The sequence below is a fragment of the Xiphophorus hellerii genome, chromosome 14 (genome assembly GCF_003331165.1).
Source record: "Xiphophorus hellerii strain 12219 chromosome 14, Xiphophorus_hellerii-4.1, whole genome shotgun sequence".
Lineage (NCBI taxonomy): Eukaryota > Metazoa > Chordata > Actinopteri > Cyprinodontiformes > Poeciliidae > Xiphophorus > Xiphophorus hellerii.
Window position 1 is genome coordinate 4079291 of NC_045685.1, and position 20734 is coordinate 4100024.

Sequence of the window (20734 nt, forward strand, 5' to 3'; positions counted from 1 at the left end):
TCCGAGTGGGAAAGGGGACAATCATATTTCGCCAGTCTGTCCTATATCATCCTCTCAAGCAGCAACTATAATACTCTCTGGCTTTGGCCAGCTAACCAACCAGAAAACAGCCACCGACTCCAGAAATGCATTGTGCTTACAAATATTTGATCCACAACATTAAATTATTACAGTTCAGAAAGGTCTAATCTTTACTTTGCGCCTTTATCTAGAAGACAAACTGCTTCACGATTTCCTGCCTCTGTGGGTAAAACAGACAGAAGCTTAATGGAAGTGACTGGTATCCCGCAGCAACACACCGTTTCAGTGTGCCCTGCAGCATTTCAGGTGGAAGTTTCTGTTTAGTTTATTGCTCTTTATGAAATGTTCCTCCTTTCCTTTCATTAGTAATTACCTTCATCACCTCAACACTATGACACCGTGCCGTAATGTTTGGCCTCCAGCTTCTAAAGCCATGTGTTGAATGATTTTTTAAATTTTTTTCTTCCTTCCTTCAGTGCCATTTTCTGTATTTCCCTCTTTTATGCCTTCTTTGAATCTTTAAACTCCAGCCGAAGCGTTTGCCAGCTGCCGCCTTGGCTTTTGTGGGGAATCGCATTAGCTTCTCATTCCGCGCCGGAGACCGGATCCATGACTGTTGTTTTAATTAAAATCCGCAGTTTCCTGGCACCGCCACGCCACTGCTGATGCGATCAAGCTTTGTTGTTCGCCGCGTATAAATAGGCCTCGGTCCTCTGCTAATGCAAATATTTCTCTAATAAGCATCTCTGCGACGCCATCTGCCGCAGCGTAGAAATGCTCTTACTCCGCCGGTTGCATTGATGGATTGCAGAGTAGTGGCGGGGCGGCGTTTGACGTTCAGAAGTGGAGAGCAGCAGTTTGAGGATTGAGCTGATAAATCTTTCTGTCTTGCCCTTCAACTCCTCCTCTTATGGGGCACTTTTGAGACTTTTCTCTTTTTTCTGTTTTGGTGAGCTATGGGCTGTTGGACTATCTGTCCCGTTGGCAGTTTGTACCTCCCTATTTCATCTCTTCTTAGTTTTCTATCTAAATAAACCATTTTACCACATCCAAACCTCGCATTCAAAATTTACACCTCAGAAATTTGTCCATACTTCATTCAAAAGGTTTTCCCATTTTTAATCAATGCATGCCATCTATTTGGACGGCAATGAGTCATATTGAGTTCAGAAGTCCACAGAGAAAAAGTAATTATACGTCACCTGCAAGCTATTCTTGCAGAAAACTGACAGAAAACCAGATATTCAGCTTTTTACGAGACCAGAGCTGCAACATGCAATACATCCAAAATGCAAAAACAAAATAAGATGGAGATGTAACAACCAAACAACATTTACTTGCAGATCTATTCACTAGCAACAATGTTACTCATCAATAGTTGAATCTCTCAACTATTTTCTTGAAAATATTTAAATGGGGGCAAAGAAAAAGTCAAGCTCCTTTACTGTTTTTTTCAGATTTTGGTTATCCTAACAGTAAGAAAGGAGTAAGTGATAATCAGATGGTATTGAGAACTATATTTGGTATTGTAGTATCAGACAAGGCAGTGTAAAATGGTAGCTTCATGTTGAGAGTCTTATCTTCTCCCTCAAAAAGAAAAATATGGGGCGTGCCGTGGTGGCGTAGTGGATAGCGTGACCCACATTTGGAGGCCTTGAGTCCTCGACGCGGCCGTCGCGGGTTCGACTCCCGGACCCGACGATATTTGCCGCATGTCTTCCCTCCTCTCCTTCCCAGTTTCCTGTCAGCCTGCTGTCGTATAAGGGACACTAGAGCCCACAAAAAGACCCCCTGGAGGGGTAAAAAAAAAAAAGAAAAATATTCATTTGACTTGACATAGCATTAACATAAAAGGAGCAAAAGACAGAGTTAAACATTGACTGGTCAAAACTCTGACCATTGATCTGCTGTCGATTTATACTTAGAAACTTGACTTTAATTCAAAGCTAGAAATACATCATTTTTTGTAAACACTAGCTTTGGCCTGAAGGAGATGTAAAAAATAAATAAAAATTGAACTCATCTGGTGTAAAAACAAGTTTCAGTGATCTGCCGTGAGTTCGTCTTGGCCTAATCCAGCGTCAGGACCGGAATTGAGAAACACTGGCCTAATCACGGCAAAAATACGTTCCAACAACCATCCAGCTGGTCAACTTATCTAGGGCTGACAGTCGTTTCAGGCTGACATCATTGAAGTAAGGTTAAGAAAAAAAAAAATCTTTTAACAGTCCTTTCAGAAGCTACAAATTATATGCAACCTTCAACTTTTAAGGGTTAGTTAACGTTGTAGTATCTAGCTAAACTACAAACTCTGGTCTGCCAACAAACTTCAGTCTCGGGTTCAGTTGAAGTGAACTCTGGTGCGGTTTGAATGTATATGTGAATGCGAAGCGGATCAGAGATCGCTCCAAAAGCAGCAAGTGGATCACAGCACAAGGCATTCTGGGTAAAAATGACCAAAACAAACATGTGTCTAGGGCTAGCGGGAGAAATGTTATGCTAAGTCGAAGTCTTTTGCTGAAAACAAGAGAGAGATACTACAACCACTAAAATCTGACGCCATTACATTTACATTACATATTCTGAAAAAGGAAGTTACTCTCAGTGTCGTCCTCAGAGGTTTCTGTGTCGCTTCTTTCAGTTGTTTTTGGTGCAGTGCCCCCCACAGGCGAGGAGGAGAAGAATAGCTTTTGCAAAAGGTTTGATTCTTTGGACACAGCAGTGTGAAAGCGAACTGTAGCAGCTGCAAATGTAAGAAATGTTACAATTTTGGTCCCCAATAGAACTAAGTCTACCAGATTATGACTTAGTTCTAAGTCTACCAAACTGGTAGACTTAGAACTAAGTCTTAAAATTGTGTGTGAAGACACACACAATTTGTGTCTTCAAATTGTGAAGACACAATTTGAGAACATAAATCAGATTAGAACCCATCAATTTCTCCTTCTGGAAAGTAATTTTTGCTGTCACAGCCTAACCCCATTTCCCAACAGCCGCTGGTTATCATGACCAAATGCAAAACACTTTGATGTAACAAAGCATCTCCAGTTGCCATTGTTTGGTTCTCTGATTTACCTTTCAAGTTTGTTAAATGTAAACCATCATTCTAGGATTTTGGGAAAACATATTTTACAGTTTAAAGAATGATTGATGTGAAAGTGTGTTGCAAACATGCTGGTTTTCTTCCCACCACCTACTGCGTGAGAACCCCGTGTGTATGGGTGCGTGTGTGTGCGTGCGCGCTGTCTCGCGCGTGTTCGTCGGAGTGTGTGGTTTAGGGTTCGCGTCATTTCCACTGGTTGTTTGTGACTCGAATTTCTCCTCCCACAGGCAAAGGACCCGAGACGCTGTTCGCGGGGCAGAAGCTGAATGACAACGAGTGGCACTCGGTGAAGGTGGTGCGGCGAGGCAAGAGCCTGCAGCTGTCTGTGGATAATGTCACAGTGGAAGGTGGGTTGTGTTGGGGACACGGACGTCCTGTTCCGCTGTTGTGAAAACTGATATTTAGGAGTATTAATAGCAAAGTTAAAATGTGGTATTTGCTAAATGTCAGAGTCTTGCTAGCATTTAAATAACAGTTCCATGACACGTCAGTGAGTAAATATCAATACCCTTCCACAATCGCATCCCACACTGACTCATCTTTGTGTGGCTCATCTTTCGACAGATGACTGTTTAAATGCAGCCTCATCAAAAATAATATTTAGGCACTATAGAATAAACAAAAAAGTTCGGTTTTTTATCTTCTTAAGTTGCTGTACTTATTTACTAGGTTTATTTGATAGGGACAGACACACAATAACACAAACAGAATAAAACAGCAGCTCCATGCCTGTATTATGGAGCTTGTAGCATAAGCTAATTTGTGCCATTTGTCTCTAGATGGGCATTTCCAAACAGTCCACCTAAAGACTGTTAGGAAGTGAAATAATAATAATAATGTAAATATTAAAACATGACATTGACAAAATATGCAGTGTCGCGTTGACACATTGCAACGTGACGTCACGCACAACGTTTTTTGCCAAAAGCTGCTGTCCAACATTGACTTCCATTGGTGTTAACCATCAAGTTGCTAACAACGCACTGAGTCTTAAATGTACACGTCGCATTTTAAAGAGAAATGGACGCAGTGCTTTGCTACTAATTGTCAACACCACAACAACTAGATGACAAGGTCCAGAGGTCTCACATTTCACAGGTCAGGGAAAAGTTTGAAATAAAATGTTATGCTAGCTTGACTTTGACAACCTTACCGTGCAGATGTGCTGCAGAATTCTGCGTGTTTCAGTTCAGTTGAAATAAAAAAGGCGACTGACACACCAACTCTGACAGATCATCAGTAGCACGTGTTTAAATTAGCTAATCTACCACTGCCGCTAATTTACACATCAAGCCTGGAAACATAATACTTTAGCAAACTGAATGATCTGTTCTTTACGTGGTAAATGTTTGCATGTTTTTTTAGTGTTGAATATAAGATACACTAGTGGAGCTGTTGTCAGTCAGTTTCTATGGCAAATACTGTACGTTGTGTGTAGCTGACAGAACGAAAGACAGGATAAAGGAGAATACGGGTGGTTTTGAGTTGTTAAATGGTTTTTCTGCGTTATTTTCCTTTCACTGTTTGGCACTGCACTAGATTAATAAAACATAAATCTCCAGGTTTTATTCTTTTATCTTCATTTTTTTACTTTGTCAGCGGAGCTATGAATGGCATGTAAAGGAATCGGCTTTTTTGCCCTCCAGTGTTGTACACATGCATAGACGTGAACAATAATATGTCTATAAAGCAAAGAAAATAAAAAAAACATGACAGTAAAAATGCTGTATTTGACATAACCTGAGTTTTTTTTTTTTTTCAACATATTGAAGATGGTTGTAGACTTTAAACTTACAGGGCCTGAGTTCCAATTTGCTCTCACAGAGAGAGTACTTTCTAAAGAGAGAACAGAGGAATATTATGCACTGATAACAGAAGACGGATGAAAGGTCAAGAGAAGTGGCTTAGTCGCAGCACAGTGGCCCCAGGTGAAAGAACGGAAGGGCCAAAAGAAAAGAGAGAGAGAGAGAAAAAGGTGAGAGTAAGGAGCGAATATGCAAGGAGCCAGAAGCAAAGAGTGACCCTGTGAAGTCCCGACTGGCTCAGGAACCGTTTCACATTTAGAGAAAAAGTAAAGCCCCCAGGGGTCCGAACTGAGCACCGAGCAGCTTTATTGGGGGGGGGGATCATTTCTGAACAAAATTCTGCTGAGCCTAATTACTCCACAACTCCCTCTTAAGCATTATCCAATCAGCAGACTATAGAGCCATATCAAGAGATTTTCTGCATTACGGTTTTGCAATGTAGTTCACAGGAGGCCATAAGAACAGAAAACAAAGCAAGCGTGATCAATTTAGGATTTTCTAAAGGCAGTAAACTCTAAAATAATTAGACAAAATATTCATCAGTGCATGCTCATTTGGTCAGTAGGAGATTAAAATGCACACAAAAAAAGTTTCCACACAAGTTGATTCTATTGGTGTTGCAGTCGGCTTAAAAAGTAAATATTGTCATGTTTCTAAAATAATGGACTAATTTATTTTTTGCCAAGATAATTTAGGCAAAAAAGAAAATCACTTTTAGCAAAAGTAATTTAGACCATTATATGGACAGTAACACAGTTATTAGAATAACATTGATGAATGTATATATATTCATCCCCTTTTTGTTTCTTTGTTGTTCCATTTCAATGTTTCAGATCATCAAACAAATTTCAATATCAAAGATAACCTGAGTAAATACAAAATACAGTTTTGAAATGATGGATTTGTGAGTTAAAGGAGAAAAAAAACCTGTCCCCATGTGAAGTAATGGCTCCCTAAATATTCATCTAGTCAGCTTTGCTATGGAGGCCATTCCCCCCCCCAGTTTCATTTCTATTCTTGAGTCAACAAAAGCTGACCTAAAACTGAGTCAGTTGTGATCTGCATGGCTTCAGATGCTGCTTTGGGTTCCTTCTGAATGTGACGCTAATATACATTTGACTGGCAACTTTGGGACTCCCTAGAATCCCAAAGCCTTAGAAATGTCAGCTTGATAGTAGTCAAATTCTTTGTTTTTCTTCTTTTTTTTAGACCTTTTAACCTACCTTTGGTTCTTAGTGAGGTGCTAATAATTTTTCCAATAATTCTTGAAATGACTAGCAGTAATCAGACCTTGTTGTACCTAGCAAAACTAAGTTTAACTAGGCAAAAAGGCAGGCCAGGTTAGTGCCAGTTCGAAAACATTCATTTAAAGCTAATTTTGGTGTGTACTCTGGTTATTTTTGTCTGACATAAAAAAATAGTCATGAAATATTTACATTTGGAGAAACAAATAATATATCAAATCAAATTTTATTTGCATAGCACATTTCAGCAGCAAGGCATTTCAAAGTGCTTTACATCATTACAAACACAAAAACCCAAAGTCATGCAACATAGAATCAACAATCAAAACATTACATTAAGTCAAGTGCCATTATTAAATTTGTAATTGATTATGTTTCAAAAGCAACTCTAGTCGAGATTCAAAGGAAGTCAGTGTTTCAGCTGTAAGTCGGTAAATACACACATACTGTAAATCCTGTGATTCTGTGTGTCCAGGCCAGATGACCGGTGCCCACACACGCCTAGAGTTCCACAACATCGAGACGGGCATCATGACGGAGCGCCGCTTCATTTCCGTTGTGCCTTCAAACTTTATTGGCCACCTGCAGGGCCTGTCCTTCAACAGCGTACCCTACCTGGATCAGTGTAAGAACGGGGACATCTCCTACTGCGAACTGAACGCCCGCTTTGGCATGAGGCACATCATCGCCGATCCTGTGACGTTTCGAACGAAAGGCAGCTACTTAGCGTTAGCCACATTGCAGGCCTACGCCTCCATGCACCTGTTCTTTCAGTTCAAAACCACCACGCCGGATGGCCTCATGCTCTTCAACTCTGGAGATGGGAACGATTTCATCGTTGTGGAACTGGTGAAAGGGTGAGTTTCTGTTCAGCTGACTTCCAGAATATAATATTTTTTTATTAATATTGACCACCAAGGTTGTCCCTTGTTTTTATGTTGTTAATCACCAGGGGTTGGTGTTAGACAAACACAACTGCATACTGGATTGGGTTTACTCTTTGTTGTACATACTTTTAAAAGTATACAACGAAAACTAAAGCACAGTTGTAGGGGGATACATAGTTTTCAAAAAAAATTACATACCCTTAAATTAATTAAAGTGTGACCAACTGCCGTCAGAACTCATGCAAATAGTAATAAAACCCCAGTTGTGTGCAACTTGGGAATCATTCACACCAGTTGCACAGCCATGTTTAGTCAGCTCTAATCAAACAGTAGTTAGTTGCCAAGAAGGTGCGGTTTGCTTGAAGGGACCTATGCCTACAAACGTAGGTCGCGGTTCGGTTGAAATGAACTCTGGTTCGGTTCGAACATTAAGCGGAACAGACTCTTCCACAAAACCAGGAAATCTAGTGCTATCAGGTGAAATTGCTTGTGGTCTTTTGCCAAGAGCAAAAGTGAATTCCTACAACCGCTAAAAATCTGACACAACTTCACTTTTTTACATTCCAGGAAGGAAAAACAGTCGCAGTCGTGTCTTTCTCAGGGGTTTTTGTGTCGTTTCATTTAGTGGTTTTAGGTTTAGCGCCACCACAGGCAAGGAGGTGAACAAGTTTTTCGAAAGGTTTGGTACCTGAGTGAAGTTGGCCCCCCCACCTTCTTCAAATCAGACAAAATTGGTGTCAAACGTTTGTGCTACGTTTGTGCTGGTTTGTGCAGCAAAAATTTTCATTTGTGTATCTTTGGCTTTGAAGATATCAATTACAGTTTAAACCTTTTGATGTCAAGCGTGCTGGTTTTGCTTTGAACATATGACTGAAAACTTAAAGCAGAGAAGCTTCAGTTATTCCGTTATGACCAACTCATGATCACAATTGTTAACAAATGACTTTTATTTATCTGGATTATCTGGCTTTACAATTCATAGCACAGAACTTTCAACAACATTTTACAATAACAGCTTAATCTGTTTAAATAACACTACATTCAACCTTTATATTTTTTGTGTGTCATCATGCACTCAAAGTTGCCCTTCTGATGCATGAAATGTTATTTTTGGTGTTATCCATGTTGAAAGACCTTTATCAACCAACATAACTCATCAAGTCATCTTAGTATTATGTTACCCCTGGAGAACATTTTTCTTTATATCTTTAGAATGATAGGAGCACAAATGAAAATCTTTGTTGCACAAACCAACACAAACGTAGCCGAGTTGATTGACCCCCATTTCGTCTCATTTGAAGAAGGTCGGGGGGCTGGTTGACCTTTGATGACCTCTAAAAACATTTCTTTATATCTTTAAAATGATAGCAGCACAAACGAAAATTTTTGCTGCACAAACCAGCACAAACGTAGCACAAACGTTTGACACCAATTTTGTCTGATTTAATAAAAGTGGGGGGGCTTGTTGACCTTTTGACCTTTACCTTTTCCTTAATATCTTCAAAACCGAAGCAGCACAAACGAAAATCTTTGCTGCACAAACCAGCACAAACGTAGCTGAGTTAATTGACACTCATTTCGTCTGATTTGAAGAAGGTGGGGGGGCTGGTTGACCTTTGATGACCTCTAAAAACATTTCTTTATATCTTTAACCCTTTCATGCATAGTGGTCACTACAGTGGGCAGCTATCTAAAAGCCATTTTCTTGTGCTTCCTGTGGATTTTTATGTTACAAATGCACACAGACCACTGAAGTGGACACTGATGCATCATAAAATATACCATCAACTACTGGCCATCAGCTGCAAATGCAAGAAATTATTTTTGTTAAATACAATATGGCCAACAGACAAAAAAGCATGAGAACCGACCCGGTCCCTCCTTCTACTGTAGACGACTCTTGCAAGTAAAAAAAATATTGTGACATCAGATAACCCCTAAAGAACAATACTACTGATGTATTTTTCAAATAACAACTTTGTATTTGGACAAAATTACAATTGATCACATAAAAATAAAAAAAAATAAAAAAATAATTTTTACAAAAAAAATTTCCTACCTTTTTTTATGCCTTAAGAAAAAAATTTTTTTAAAATGGAAAAAAAATTCTGACACAAAGGATCATAATTCATGCATGAAAGGGTTAAAATGATAGCGGCACAAACGAAAATGTTTGCTGCACAAACCAGCACAAACGTAGCACAAACGTTTGACACCAATTTTGTCTGATTTGAAGAAGGTGGGGGGGCCAACTTCACTCAGGTGCGTTAGGTTGGTTTGACACAATGCAGAGTGAACGTGAACAGCAGCAGCTGAAATTGTTACAAATGCTGCAATTTCGGTCTCCAGCTAAACCGAATCTACCGGACTATCAGGTGTGAAAAAAACCCGTAAACTAGCATTTCGAAAACTATCCGTTCCTCTCTACGGGCATCAGGGCCGCTCCTCTAAATCATGATTTTTCTACCTAAGTGCTAGAGCTCATCCTACATGTTCAAATATCCTGATCATGAAACTTGATCCATATAGCCATATAGCCAACCCATCCATCCATCCATCCATTTTCTAACACCCTTGTCCCTACTGGGGTCGGGAGAGGTGCTGGTGTCCATCTCCAGCTAACGTTCCGGGCGAGAGGCGGGGTTCACCCTGGACAGGTCACCAGTCTGTCGCAGCATATAGCCAACCCTAGTGAGATTTATTGCCAGTGTCTTGAAGTTTATAGAAGAAACGCGGCACTGATCACAGGTCTAGATTACGCTGCTTGTACATATCGCCATAGTTGAACTTGACCTGGAAAGGCTTTTTTAGTTGTTGTCTGTTTCACTGAAGCTGCAAACATCTGGAACTTTTCCGTGTGCTCCACTTCATTTACTCCGACGAGTGCTGATCTTACAGCACACTACTTGAGAAAGAACACTGGATCCAGCGAGGGTTTGGGTTAAGCATTCTGTCTTTTCAGAACCGACATCTGTTGGAGCCCTGAAAAGACTAGCATTGAGTTAAACAGGTTAAGTTTGTGAATTGTACCAGCATAAAAGCTGCTCTTTAATTAGACTATCAAAGACAGGCGTGTTTCCTTTTGTCTCTCTCTGTCTCTTGTGGTCTGCTGTCGGCATTGTTGCACACAAAAGCTTTTAAGCCGCTACTGCCACAAAGACAATATGCATCACAGAAGAATTCAGATCAAGGTGAGAAAAAACAAACAAAAAAAACCCCCTGAATAAATGCGCAGCAGTAATCTCAATCAGAAATACAAAAGAGAGCCATATTTTGACTCGGAGAAGGATGCGTTGGTTCCATTTGTGTGAACAAACACGGCGTTAGGAGAGAGGGACGCTTTTCAATTTTCAGGTCAGTACAACATGAAAGCACAAAACAAATGCGTAAACCTTGATTATGTTTTTCCCACAGATTTTACCAAGGAACATACAGTGGCCGCTTTATTAGGTACAACAAATCAACGCAATTACAATGCCTATGCAAAGCATTTGACCCCTCGAAGGTTTTAGCCATTTTCTAGCTTTCAAAATCGATCACAATCAAGATAATTTGGATTCTTTGACAAAAACAAAAAAATGCAGTCGAGGTCATCTTGACCTCTAACTTGAAAACTGATTTCTACTTTCACCTATCCGAAATTAATATCTGTGTCTGCATCGGCTTCAATTTTGAATAAAATTCTGGATCGCTTGTCGGTGCCCCGTCTACTCAATCTAATTTTATGCTTTTTCCTCTCATGCTTTATTTTACATTATTTAGAATTCCTACTTGTACTTTCTGAACCATTTGAAAAAATATTTGTTAGTTTATTTTTACATGTTTAGCTGAAGTTATCAAACTAATGTTTATTTCTTTACTTTTTATTTCACATTGACTGTTCTACTCTCAATTCCACTGACTGACATAATTAAAGTTGTGTTATTTTTCCTTGTTTGACCAAGCTTGTGAAGCTATTGGTGTATTTAAGTGTTAAGCGTGCTGTACTGGTGCAGAGTTACCAAATAAGTTTGACCAGTTATGACAGTACATTTATGTCTGTGTTTAAAAATAAAATGTTTTAACTCAGTTCAGCTGTTTTTCTGTATCGGACGATACTAATCCTCAGATATCGGTATCGGAAGTGACACCGATATCTGATCGGTGCATCCCTACTAAATACTGATAATAAAAATATCACACATAAAATAAGTGATTTAATAAATATTTACACCCTTCAAGTCGGGATTTAGAAGATTTGCATTCAGCTGAACTATAGAGTCTGTGTCTGTTTGGCTTTGAATGTGTTATGAGAGCCTTAACTAGACAGTAAAGACGCAAATTTGTATTGACTGACATTGACTGAATGCCACATGAATTACTTACTGCAATTCATTGACCATTTTGTTTTTATTCTTTTCAGTGTTATTTAAGCATATTTTAGATTCTCCTTGGCTGTAGTCGGTGATGTACCAAGCCAAAAATAGCAACATGAATGTAATACTTTGCTTTCTTTCCTCACAGGTACGTTCACTACGTGTTTGATCTCGGCAACGGCCCGTCGCTGATGAAGGGCAACTCAGACAAGCCGCTCAACGACAATCAGTGGCACAACGTGGTGGTGTCCCGGGATGCCAACAATGTACACACGCTGAAGATCGACTCGCGCACCGTGACGCAGCACTCCAACGGAGCCCGCAACCTGGACCTCAAAGGTAAGGATGGGGTGTTTTTTTTTTTTCTTTCTCTTCTCGTGTGGGACTGCGACATCCTCCATGAAACGTGATCACTTAAAGGGAATAAGCATGCGCCATCCTTCCGTTCTGCCCCTGAAGTGTTGTTGGAGAGTGGCCACGAACACATTGAGGCAGAAATCTACATTAGTTCCACTTTCAGAATACAAACAGCCTTTAAGACTTAGTCTTGTTTAAAAGCTTTGATTTTCTTTTTCCACAAGGAAAACTCGCTTTTTGTGTTGGATGTAGAGAATGGCAGCCTTCTCTTTTTTTTTTCTTTTTCTTTTTTTATGAATGTGCTCTATTCCAAAAAAGAATAACAGTCATGATTTAATGCGTCGTGCTGTGCGCTTGTGAATTATTTTTGAAATAACTATGGTCAAATGTTTCTCCAAAAACCTTAAAAATCTCAGGTCTGCTGGGAAGCAGGAAAATGACAGCTTTTGTAATTGCAAGTGTTTTTTTTTTTCTTCTAATATTCAATTTGGAGGCTTTGTAGAGTTTTTTTTTAGGTCGAAGTAGAACCTGATGGATGTGAAGAGGGAACCAAAAGAAGCTGTTTTGTATTAAATAACAGTGGACAGGCTGCACAACCACCAAACTCTTTTAAAAGCCTTCCTAGCTCAATACTAGGGAGAAACCTGGATGTTTCATTCTGATACTGCCTTGCTCAAATTTCAGAATAATCAATCAATCAATCAATCAAATTTTATTTGTATAGCACATTTCAGCAGCAAGGCATTTCAAAGTGCTTTACATCATTACAAACACAGAAACACAACGCAACATCAAAACACGACATTAAGTCAAGTTCCATCAATAAATTTGTAATTGATTACGTTTCAAATACAATCCTAAACAGGTGGGTTTTCAGTTGAGATTTAAAAGAAGTCAGTGTTTCAGCTGTTTTACAGTTTTCTGGAAGTTTGTTCCAAATTTGTGGTGCATAGATGCTGAAAGCTGCTTCTCCTCGTTTGGTTCTGGTTCTGGGGATGCAGAGCAGAACCAGAACCAGAAGACCTGAGAGGTTCTGGAAGGTTGATACAACAACAGCAGATCTTTAATGTATTGTGGTGCTAAGCCGTTCAGTGATTTATAATATATTTATATTTAATATAATTTATAATATAAGACACTTCAGATGTTAGGGCGAGCGCATGGCGTCAAAAGATCCATACGATTCAAAAACATAGCAGTGACTCATTAAATTAAACTTGTTGCGTGATATTGTTTACATCTGGAAATTGTGCACATGCGCACAACGCTGGAAGGCAAAAAGATGATTCTTTTACTTGCCAGCCATTGCTGCGCTGTTAACAACAAAAGGGGGAAAAATGCAGAAAAACCATTGAAGAATAACCCGTATGGTGGTTCTGTGGTGGCGCAGGGGTTAAGCACAACCCACATGAAAAGACAGTAGTCCTCAATGTGGCCGTCGCCGGTTTGAATCCTGGCCTGGCGATCTTTGCCGCATGTCTTATCTCTTCTCTCATTACCTACTTTCAAATAAAGGCCACTAGAGCTAAAACACTTTAAAAAAAAAAAAAAAAAACACTCGTATTCTTAACTTTATTGTCAGATAAACTTTCTAAAACCTACTTTCTGTGTGAGTCTTTCCAGGTTGAAGCTACATTTAAAGTTTTCAATGAATCACTTTGGGTTTCGCAACAATTGGATATTTACGGTCTTTATTTTATGAATCGATTGCAATTGGTAGAATTGAATTTCTAAATGGAATAGTGGGACACCAATCAGTTTACTGGTTGAGCTGGAGTCCTTATAGCAAAAGTTTCCAATGAGACATTATGGTAAACAATGATAACAGCTGAGCCAGGTCACCTGCAACCAACAATATTCTAGTTTTCTGAATGGCACTTGTTAGAAGTTCAGAAGTCCTTTGGTTTGTTTGTAAATTATATTCACAATGTGAATAATAAGAAAAATGTTTGGCAAATAAACAACAAAAGTGCTCTGTGAATGGACGTACTAAGTTGGCCAAAATTGTTGACCAAATGTTTTACTGAGCAAACCTCTTTTCCACCTCGTTCTTATTTAATAATCCAGAGGCTATTATATTTTAGATTTTAACTTATTTATTTTAAGAGTACCATTCACAACATCACAATCTATTATTTGAACTTCAGCACCAGCAAGTATTTGTTTATATCTGTTTTCTTAATCTGCAATGGACTGGCGATCTGTCCAGGGTCCAGCCCTCATGACCCACTATAGGGATAAACGTGCGTGTATAATAATTAATGGATGGATAAATGTAATGTACATTTGTCTCCAAAATATTGATTTGATTCATGTTTTATGACTTTTGTTTGCAATAGATAGGGTGTAAGGATAGATAAATACATCTCCATAATGATTCCTTATTGTTGCTTATTTTAGATTGTTTGTTACTAATATAATTCTAAATTAAGATTTAATAAAGATTTAAAAATAAAATAGGGAAATACCACGTGACATATCACGTTTTGTAGCCATTTCTTTACTGTTTAATTTGTATTTTTAATGTTGAAAGTGTTCTTGGTGTACATTATTATTCTAATTATTATAACACGGTTGGTACAGGAAATAGTGTCACTAGCGCCCCCTTCATTTCCGGAATGAAATAGTCATAAGGTATGAGACTGACAGTGGTCCGTCCCGCCCCTTTCTGTTTGCTGCAGTGAGGTGAACTTGGAATTTTTAGCAACATCAAATAAAGTTTCACAATGTTCACCAAAAACTAACTTGTGTTAGCGACTGTTAAAGTCTCCCAAGCTATTTAAATTCCCGTCCAAACTTTGTAGACGTTTTTTTTTCATGCATTTATAATCAATAAATGAAGGACTGTATTAGTGTATTTTATTACATATTTTTTTCTTATTATTTGGTGGAAGCTTTACATAAGCCCATTGGGCGTTGGCATCTTCCTGCATTGTTTTTTTCTTTTTTCTTCATAAAATTAAAAACTAAAAACTGTAGCTTTCCCATTCATTTCCAATCCACCAGCAACTTCTGTCTAGAGTCCATGGAATAGTCGTTCAAAATACCAATAAAACAAATTATATGGTTTATGACAAACTAGAACTGGAACTTTTATGTCTTTTTCTCTGACCGTTCCCCGCCGTGTTCCTTGGGATTCATGAAGATCTTTGGTCTCTCCATTCTCTGAAAATCCTCTGATTCAGTTATGAAACAAATGGATTGATGCTGACATTACAGACAATACAACTATTTCCATATAAAATGGCCTCAATTTGTTTCAACTAGATGTGATTATTTGGTGTCAGAGCCAAGGGACTAGGATCACCTGAAACTAAAACAGTAAGAGCAAAAAAAAAATAACCATGAACCAAAATGTATTTATTCTACAGAAAGAATAAATCAGTCACCCTAACACTGTATAACTGAGGAGGCTGGTTGGTCAGTGTGGTAGATTTCTCAAACACTGGCATCATCATCATTCCAAAGATGAATCAAAACTCTGTGATGTCACAACTAGAGTCATGCTTGTGATGTCATCAGCACTGTATGTATGTAACAAACTGCTACCTTCTTGTCATTGCTTCCTGCACTACTGACGAGTTCAGACATACGCAAAGCGCTTTTTATAAACATGTCTAGGGAAAATTGCTCCAACAGTGAGAAAACTGAACAAGGCTGGGTAGAAAACAGACCGTCTCCCATTGAACTGCAGAGAGAGATCCAAAGACTTGGATCTATTTTGGAAAAGGAGAGAGCGAGGTTGTTTGATGTGACCCAAAAGCTGGAGACCACCCAGCAAGAACTGGAGGATACAAAGAATGAGCTACAGACACAGAGAACAATCAAGAAGATTTTTATGAAGAAGACATTAGAGTTAAAGGCACAACTAGACACAGTTAACAGTCCAGCGACTCTCAGCCCTGCTGACATGATGCAGCTGGAGCATGATGATGACAAGGAGAATTCATACAGAAACCTAAAGTGGAGGTATGAAGCGGATGTTTCTGCGCTAAGACAACAAAACAAGGATTACCAGCTCGAAATAACTCGTTTGAACGAAGCACATCTGGAAAAAGCCAAGAACGACCTTGAGCTCATCAACACACTGAGAGCAGAAAAGGAAGATATGGACCAGAGAAGGAGAGAAGAGTTGTCTGTCTTGCAACAACAATCCAATAAGACAATAATACATCTAAAGAGTATTCTGGATCTGGCTACTATTTCTTTTGAGGGACTTAAAGCCAGACATGAAGTCGAAGTTTCTGGCCTGATGCAGCAGGCAGACATTTTTAAGCAGGATGTAGCTAAAGACATGGAAACTTCCTCGCAAAAAATCACGGAGCTTGAAGCTGAAAAGGAAAATCTTATAAAAGAACTGACTGCCTTCCAGAAACTGCACTCTGGCTGTGAGTTTAGTTTCAAAACGGAGCAGGAAAAAATGAAATCTGACCTTCAAGACGGAAATGAATTTAGACCTCCAGGAAAAAACATGGCAAAGTGTCAAGAAGGAAATGAGGAAGACAATTCTGACTCTGCAGCCAAAAATCAGGACCATCACTTAGAAGAAACACTGGCAGAGGACATAAATGTTCCTCATACATCGAACAAGGAGGCAAATGATTTTGTTGTAGAGAGAGAACCTGAGGCCACAGACATGAGAGACAGCTGTGTGCAAAATCGGTCAGAGGAACCAGTGGAGGCAGTGGGAAAAAAAACATCCGTGTGGAAGAGGGTACAGGACAGTTTTAAGCTCAAAAAATCACAACAGAAGAAGAGCAAGAAAAAGTCTTAATAGAGCAACTAGGAGAAAATGTCTAGTTAATTTCTGAACCGTTTGCAAAACCCCAAAATAAATCTCTTATTTTAGAGCAGAAAAAAAAAATGGCCGTGGGTTTTCTCCGGGTGCTCCGGTTTCCCCCAGATTTCCAAAAACCATGTAAATTATTTATGATTGCCCAATGTAACGTGTCCTCAAAAAAGGTCGTATTAATTTCTATCAAATTTAATTTGCAAACGGTTCAGATTGGAGAAACATTTGTGGAGAGAAAAGAAAACCTCTAAAACAAGCAACTAGTTAAAAGAGTCCAGGTCAGAACCATTTTCAAAACCCCAAATTACATCTCATATTTTAGACAAAAAAAAAAGGTCACCACGGTGGTGCAGTGGTTAACACGACATCTTCACAGAAAAGAGGCCTTTGTTCTCAACCAGGCGCCTCTTTCTGTGGGAGTTTGTCTGTTCTCCCCGTGTTAGTGGAGGGTTTTCTCCGGGTGCTCCGGTTCCCCCCAGGATTTCAAAAATGATGTAAATTGGGGTGATTGACTATAATGAACATTGTCCTCAAGAAAGGTAGTATTAATTTCTAGAAAACTGAATTCGCAAACGGTTCAGATTAGAGAAACATAATGTCAGGTGAGAGTTGCTCTCCACAGGTTGCTCTCCACACGTTGCTCTCCACACGTTGCTCTCCACAGGTTGCTCTCCACAGGTTGCTCTCCACAGGTTGCTCTCCACAGGTTGCCCTTTGTCACCAGTGTCTAGATGCAGTCAAGGTTTTGATGGGATCCGTTTTAGTGGCCTTAGAGTCATGTCTCTGCTTTTTGCAGATGTGACGAGGTCCTATTGGCTTCAACAGCTGTGAGCAAATAAACGTTGTTGTCGGCCTAACAAGGCGAATGCCTGAACTGGAAAAGGAGTGGCCCTTGGTGGCCCTTGCTGGCCCTTGGTGGCCCTTGGTGGCCCTTGCTGGCCCTTGGTGGCCCTGCCCATTCAGATTTCTGGCTCCCCACAAGACAGACTATGAAGATACTTTGAACTAACCAATAGCATACAAAGCTAATGCTGATGTTACACCAGTGAGTCACTAAGGAGAGTCTTGAAGCTCAGCACAGATGGACAGAGTACAGAAAAGATGTTGCAGTTTTTTTCCAAATAATCATGTAAGTTGACTAATGTTGTTGTATCCACAAAATGTTGGCTAGATGATGACTAGTTAATTCATACCAATATATCATGAAATGCCTGTTAACATGAATATTAATGTTGCTGTTAACCCGTGTAATATTCCTTGATAGATAGTTGTTGCCAGGAATAAACCCAGTTCTCTTTATTTTCTTTGCAAAAGTTGTTCTCACTGTTGCTTTTGATATATTTCAAAGAAATGTTTATTGTCACAACAGAAGGAGCAAAGAGTCGGAGAGGAGACAACAGACCAGAGGTCAGCAGCAGGACCATGATGTAGGATCTTCTGTTACCTGAGAATAATTTGCTTAAGACGAGCAAATTATTACTTATTAATAATTTGTTTATTACTAAGATGAGTAATAAGCAAATTATTACTTATCATACAGATAAGTAATAATTTGCTTATTCCCTAATTTCCACCCATACAAACACAAAACCAACACAATGCTTATGACCCACACAAATACAGGCTACAAGCACACAAATGTTGACACGTTGTGTGTCTGACCCACAAAAAGACAAACACACACAATGCGACACAGCCACACACACAAACATATATTCCTACATAGCCTATTTCTTACAAATTACACTAAGTTATAAAAATAGTCAAATAAACCTTACCTAGTAGATATGAACTCTCCTCTTGCCGGTTCTCAGGCTCAGATTCTGTCTGTGACACCCAGAGGAGGTGAAATGATCTGTTACACAAAGAATTTGTGTAACAGATTTTTAAACAAAAAATTTGCTAATTTTTTGTTTAATTTTTAGCTTCACATTTAGATATGGAAAAAGTTTGAGTCACAAAAAATCCCCAAGCAGTTTTGAATCTGAACTCAGATCCAGAACCACACAGCATTCTGGGAGATGTAGGCAGAGGCATGACTTTAGCAGTTCTTCCTCGCTCTCTTTGGTTACCTAGCAACTTAGTCATTCTTTGGTTACCTAGCAACGACCTTTTGCTTAACTTGCGCAGCAGCAGTTTCAGGTTTGGCCACTGTGCCTCATAACTGGCAAAAAATTTAAAAAAACAAACATGTGGGGATTGCTAAGGAAAATGATTATTTAATGCTAAAAATACACTTAATCTTATGACATGTGTAAAGGGATAGTCAACACTTCAAACAAAGCAGGGCCCTTTTGCCTCCCCCACACACAGAGCAATAAAGTTACATTCCGATGGGGCAGAGGAGACTTCTTGGCGCCAGGGATCTTCCGTATCAGGCAGAGATGACCACGAAGTGGTCCGTCCTCTTACTCAGATAAAAACCAGACATCTGAGCTGTGGTGAGGGGAGTTTCCGGGTTTCTTTGGGGGCTGGGGCAGGTCTCTGAGTGGTCAAAGAACGGAACGCCTTGACTGCATATATTAAATAGGGAAACGCCTCTTACATTTAAAAATACAGGTCAGCAAGCCAGCAAGAGAGGTTTTTTTTCCATCTTTTTCCTCCACGTGGGCGCCTTTGTCTGTCTTCTGTGTTTCGTGTTGTCTGTTTTATCCTTGTCTGTATAAAATGTATATCTCTGTATCTCTGCAGCTTTGTTGTCGATTGTTTTATATTGAATTAAACTCTGTATTTCTGTGACGTCATCGTGCCTCGCCGTCTCCTTGCCAGCGTGATGTCATCCGCTCGGGACCAGCTAACAGGAGGGAAGGGAGCCATGCTTTTTCCAAAATTTAAGCTAACATAATAACTTTCCTTCCTTAACAGGATGTTCAGGGAGAGAAACTAGCATCATGCTAAACAGTGGATATGAGGTGATTTCCCACATTATCCATTATTAGTCGATATCTTGAGTTAAAATTTTCACAAAAATAAAATGTTTGTTTTTTGTGGCACATCTGTATCTTATTTTGAAGGGATGTGTAAACGTTACCATAGCGAACGCGCTGGCGTTAGGGCAGCGGTCACCACGAGATGAGTGGAGTTGTAAGTCTTAAGTCTGGTTCACACGATTTAAGGATTGTAGGCCGATTTTCCAAACTTCTGTGACCACGCAGGACACGAGCCGATGCAACGTTTCCACGTTTCTTGTCGAGGACTCCACTTTCAGACGACACAGATTCATTCACAGAGAAGGCGAGCAACACCTCGTCACACCGAACAAATGTTAAGAGTTTTAACACGAAGTAGAAGGTGAGTTTTAACTTAGTGCATTTTAGAGGGTCAGCAAACTTGTAACATGGTTTACTGAATTTTTGAGAAGGACCTCGCTGCAGCAAACAGAAAGGGGCGGGGACGGACCTTTCCGTCAGTCCCATAACTTATTGGAAATGGGACTATTGCACTCCGGAAATGAAGGGGGCGCTATTTTCATAATCACTAGTATAAATATCTTTAAGAAGCGGGGTTGAGAGCTCGATTGAAAGAAGTTTGAGAGGTTCTTCCATTGATGTTCGGCACACGATCCACAATGTAAAACCCACAAAGTCAACAAAAGGTATTTTTACCTTCTTAATTTTTTTTCACATAGTAAATCAATACGCTTTTCTAGATTAGGTTGAAAATATAATTAACAGCCGTAAACTAGTGAAATTCGTAATTCATACAGGGGAAGGCTAATTTTAACATGTAGCATAGCTAATTATTATCCCGCAGGGCACCATTAGATAAAAATAGAAAAGTAGATAACATGTATAATTGAGAAATGTATTTTATGCTCAAACTTTGTTTTTTATTTTCATTTTGAAAATAAAATGAAGTAAAATGAAGTATACAGATCCACGTATCTATTTGCAACATTCGGAACGGAGAGAAGATTCTTCCATATTGCAGGAACGATAAATATTGCTGTCCCCTTTGCTCATACAAGGTACAGAACCATATAGCACAAACTGCTATGGTTCAACATAACGGTATGTAAAACTACACTTGAAAAATATAAAATATATTTTACATACTTACTAGTTTTCTAGTGTTTTTCTTTTATTTTTAAAGGTTAATCTTTTTTAAATATAAATATTAAATATTGGTTTTGTACACCAATGTTAAATTTCTGGAAAGTCTAATATTTTT

At 39.2% G+C, this 20734-nt stretch overlaps 1 protein-coding gene across 7 annotated transcripts in view; it reads left to right on the forward strand.

The window, feature by feature from the left end:
- Window positions 1-20734, forward strand: part of nrxn2b (neurexin 2b) — an 813260-nt gene that overhangs the window by 396165 nt on the left and 396361 nt on the right. For all 7 annotated transcript variants that reach the window (XM_032584259.1, XM_032584258.1, XM_032584254.1 and 4 more), the window contains 3 exons: window positions 3352-3471; window positions 6649-7030; window positions 11564-11754. In XM_032584259.1, the coding sequence (XP_032440150.1) occupies window positions 3352-3471; window positions 6649-7030; window positions 11564-11754 (693 nt within the window). The remainder of the gene's footprint in view (window positions 1-3351; window positions 3472-6648; window positions 7031-11563; window positions 11755-20734) is intronic.